A 4,461-nucleotide genomic window follows, 5' to 3' on the forward strand; every position below is an offset into this window, starting at 1 on the left:
ACTAAGGTAACTTCAGGCTACAGCACTTCCAGAGACTGGTGTGGAGCGGATGACCGAAGACATTCCAGACTGCCACAGGACATGTGCGCCAGAGAGGATTTAATTAACAAAACCTCTCCGGTACATCAACTTCATGCACATGACTCCAATAAAGGACAACTGCCAGTCCGGCCCGTTTCACCGCAGACCCACTTACCAAAGAATTGTGAGAACGACTTGCAAAAAAGAGCTACCCCAGTGACACCTGCCCCCATTTCAAGCCCTCAAGTTCTCTGTCAAATGATCCCTTTAAACGGACAAAGCGGTATGATCAATGCCTATGTCAAGCCTTCAACTCCAACAGTTTCAACTCCCATGAAACCTATTTTACCGCAGAGAGCCCCGCTCCCTCAGCCTGTTCTCATGGGACCTTCTGTGCCTCAGGGGACTGTCATGTTGGTGCTTCCACAGACTGCTGTCACACAGGCACCACAGTGCCCGCAAACAGTGATGACTGTTGGGAACACCAAGTTACTGCCCCTTGCTCCTGCTCCTGTGTTCATTGCTTCTGGACAAAGCTGTACCCCCCAGATGGACTTCTCTAGACGGAGGAATTATGTTTGCAACTTCCCTGGGTGCAAGAAAACCTATTTCAAAAGTTCCCACCTCAAAGCCCACCTTCGCACCCACACTGGTGTGTACAACACGGCAGATCCTTTGTCACTCTGGCACTGGCTTGCATTGGGGTGCTAAAATGCACATTTCTGGGGGAAAGGGGGTAGGAAAGGAAAGAGGCAGTTGATCAGGAAACTTCTGCTCATCTCGGAGAAGGGAAGAATGTTCATTCTTCGTGGGCGAGCAAAACAAGACAGACTTTGTTCTGAGACCTTGGCTGACCCCATAGCGTTATTTGAACTTCACGTGCTTTAGTTGGAGCAAAGCTTTGCTGTCTGTGTGTGTGTGTGTGTGTGTTTAGATTTTAGTGGAATCCTGCCATCTGGCCTAGAGCAAAATGAATTGCACCAGTCCCCTTTTTTGAGGCATGGAGAGGTCTGGTGTAAGCAAACTGTAGTACAGGTAGTTGGTCTTAATTATTACATGAATGAAAGAAAAGAGAAAAGTCAGAAATCATGCATTTTCCCTGAGTTCTGTCTAGGCTAAATGGGATTGCATTAAGATTTTGGGCTACTGTGTTAGGAAGTAGAACAGTTGCAGGAACATAGCAGTCTGTTCACTTACAGAAAGAGAATCTTAAAGGTAAATGAAAATTAATGTGAGCTGATTTGCTCCATAAAATCTGGTTAGTGTGGAGATGGTATAAATGTGTTTTACTTACCCTTTTTCTAGCTCCAGGATCCTGTTAAGTTAAATCTAACTTTGAGTTCTCAGAAGGGACTATTTTTTATGTTGAAGGACAGGCGTAGTAGGAGATGGTACAGGATAGCCCCTTCAAAAGTTTGTCTAATTTTGTTTTTCCTTGGCTTTTTTCTCCCCACCCTTCCTCTGCCCCACAGACAGTGTGGTTTATTGGATGTTAGCTTCCATGGCAGGATTTGCATTAGTTTGCCAGCTTGTCTTACAGTTCCTTTAGGGAAACAGCTTAGACCCTGTATGAAGCCGATAATCCCTGTAAACCAGAGCTCAGAGGTAGTTGATGCTTCTAGCTTGAGCGTAAGTGCTGCAGGCTGCAGAATTAACCTGGCACTGCAGGATAAACATGGGCTAGCAACAAGTGTCTGCGCATGCTGCTGCTGATCCACAGAGGAGCCATGCGTGTCGCTGTACCATGATTAAGGACACCTACAGAGGTGAAGCACTCTGAGCCCTTTCTAGCGAGTCCATGTTACTGAATCGGGGGGCAGAGTGGTTTAGCTTTCTCTTCCCACTTTTGTCCTGCTCAGAGTGGCTAGGTGGTATCATGCATACCAGACATAGAACGTTACTCTCAACATCTGAAATAAGAACAAGGTTCCTGTGGTGCTTCCTTTCTGCTGGACACTTGTTCTTCTCCAAAGTGTTACCACAGATTTGGGTCATGTGGTAGATGTTTATCCTGAGCTTTGTGGGGTTTGCAGGCAGTAGATGACATTGTGTAGGATAGGTCTGATGGTAAGCAGTCACCCAGGATGAGCAGAAGCTGATGTGGACAGCCTTCCTGGCTGCTGTCATTCCTGGGCATAGCTGTCTGTTGGACCTCCAGTGACAAGGGGATGGCAGGACGGGCCGTGCCTTGCTAGCACTGGCTGGGACAGTGCGTTTGAGTGTAGGACTGGCTCTCAAGAGCAGCAGGACTCTGAGGCTTGAGTCAAGGCTTCCTGTTTGCCCACAGTATTTGCTGACAATGTGCAGCAGCTGACGAGCTGTGGTCACACAGGGATGGGGGCAGGGGGCTGCTTCTAGTTCAGTCGGTGGATAAGGTAGCTTTCTGAAGAGTTTTGAAACTGGAGTTTTGGACAATTAAAAACATAGACTTGATTAAAAAACAGTTAAAGAGACATGAGGGAATACGTAGAAACAATACCTATGAATTTTCTCTGGAACACAACTTGAGCTTAAGCTAATGTTGGCTGCGCTCATGAGCAGTTCTGTGGAATTCATCAGTTTTTGCAAGGCAGAATGTAAGTTATTTTTTTGATAAAACTGTACCACAGCTTCTCAAAACTAAGTTATGCTTCTTTTATGTCTTGCAGGTGAAAAGCCTTTCAGCTGCAACTGGGAAGGCTGTGACAAGAAGTTTGCCCGCTCAGATGAACTGTCACGCCACCGTAGAACTCACACGGGAGAGAAGAAGTTTGCTTGTCCTGTGTGTGAGCGTCGCTTCATGCGCAGCGATCACTTGACAAAGCACACCCGCCGCCATATGACCACAAAGAAGGTCCCCAGCTGGCAGGCAGAGGTTGGCAAACTCAACAGGATTGCCACAGCAGAGAAACCGAAAAGCAGCAGTGCTCTGAGTATGCTCATCCCCATGCCATCATCTGTCGGACAGGGCTAGCGTGAGGAAGCGCCTCCTCTACAAACTTCCTGAAGATCAGAAAGAGCTCTGACAGCTACAACAGAACTGACAATGGCTTTTTTTCCCCTATGTTTGCGCATAGTTCAGTTTCCTTCAGTTTAGGTCCTCTGTTAATAATGCTATGTGAGAAATCTATCATATTTTTTCTCCCTTCCCTATTTGTTTTGGTGGTTTTTTGTTTTGTTTTGTTTTGTTTTTCAATACTTGGGCAAATGCAATCACCAGCACTTCAGGAAAGCAGAACTCTTCGGAGGTGATTTTGGCAATAGGTTAAAAAAGTCACTTGTAATGCTTGCTGTTAATATTTTCATGGACAGTAAAACAGGGTGATTTTTAATTTTTATACTAGTATTTTCTATACCAAATATATTTTGTATTTATTCATTTTGTTCTTGATATGCAGGCAAATTACTTGACCTGTGTTAGTAGGGGTGTGCAGGATGAGACCCAGAGTTTTGGAAACTCCTTTTCACTAAACCTAAAGAATTACATTCAGAGCATTTTGTAAACGCATAATATTTGATAATTCATAGTTGGGATTTTCACTCTTGCAGATCCTGATCCTGCAATGGACTGGTGCTGTTACACCCTTCTTATGCAGGTGACATTGGAGCTTTGGGATTTAAGTGCGTCATCATTTTTAGAACAAAACAAACCAGAAGGACTTTCTTTCAAAAAAGAAGTGTTGAAATCCTCAACATTTTATAAATTCATACCTTTTGCAAGTGGAAGGTGTTGTGACTTTTGGTAGAAGTTTGACATATGGAGCATTCCTGAATCCACACTCTGCCAGAGCAAAGTTTGGAGGAGCCAGACTGCTCTGAGGGAGGCAGAAGCACAAACGCTGTTTAGAAACTGACACTAAAAATTATGCTTTACTTTCAGCCCTACTAAACCAGCATTTCAAAATCTACTGAAAAATGCAAAAATGGCAAGAGAAGCCATGAGTAATTAGCTAGGTCTCTGGTTTGGTTTTTTTTTTGAATGTGGGAGAAATAGAAAATTAAGGTTTTTTTCTGTATTGTGGATGCTTGCGCACCTTATAGGAAATTGTTCAAGGCTTTTATTTACCTGTATCAGAGCACTGGAGGAAGTACTAAACATGTCTTGACTTAAGAAATAGCCACCATGTCAACTTGATGATACTCTTCACGTGGCCTTATATTTCTCCACAGTACTTTGTGTAAAATCACCCTTTTCTATTAAATGAGATACCCTCCCTGTTGAATGGATTTTCTTTTACACCAAGTGTAAATATGGTGGAGAAGTGGAATTGCTGCCTGCAGGAGTGCTGTGTTGTAATGGCATGGTATGAGTAATAAAACAAAATGCCCGTAGCACAATTGGACTGCTCAGTTTCCGTGGTGCGGAAGGATGTGCACGTGTTTTGTGACAGAGCTGACAGTAGAACTGTTGTGCTGTGAAGCACCATGTGGTGTTTTGCCAGGAGACAGCTCCTCTGCTGA

The 4,461-nt window shown here is 44.3% G+C and overlaps 1 protein-coding gene across 1 annotated transcript in view; it reads left to right on the top strand.

Moving 5' to 3' along the window:
• KLF11 (Kruppel-like factor 11) overlaps positions 1-2,974 on the top strand; it is a gene marked incomplete at its 5' end in the record, with an annotated part of 4,874 nt that extends 1,900 nt beyond the window's left edge. Inside the window, 2 exon segments of the mRNA XM_010185217.1 lie at positions 1-673; positions 2,670-2,974. The exon segment at positions 1-673 is cut by the window's left edge and continues 36 nt beyond it. Of these exon segments, the coding sequence (XP_010183519.1) occupies positions 1-673; positions 2,670-2,974 (978 nt within the window).
• Positions 2,975-4,461: the final 1,487 nt, after the last annotated feature.

The sequence above is a fragment of the Mesitornis unicolor genome, unplaced genomic scaffold (genome assembly GCF_000695765.1).
Source record: "Mesitornis unicolor isolate BGI_N332 unplaced genomic scaffold, ASM69576v1 scaffold30475, whole genome shotgun sequence".
NCBI classification, from domain to species: domain Eukaryota; kingdom Metazoa; phylum Chordata; class Aves; order Mesitornithiformes; family Mesitornithidae; genus Mesitornis; species Mesitornis unicolor.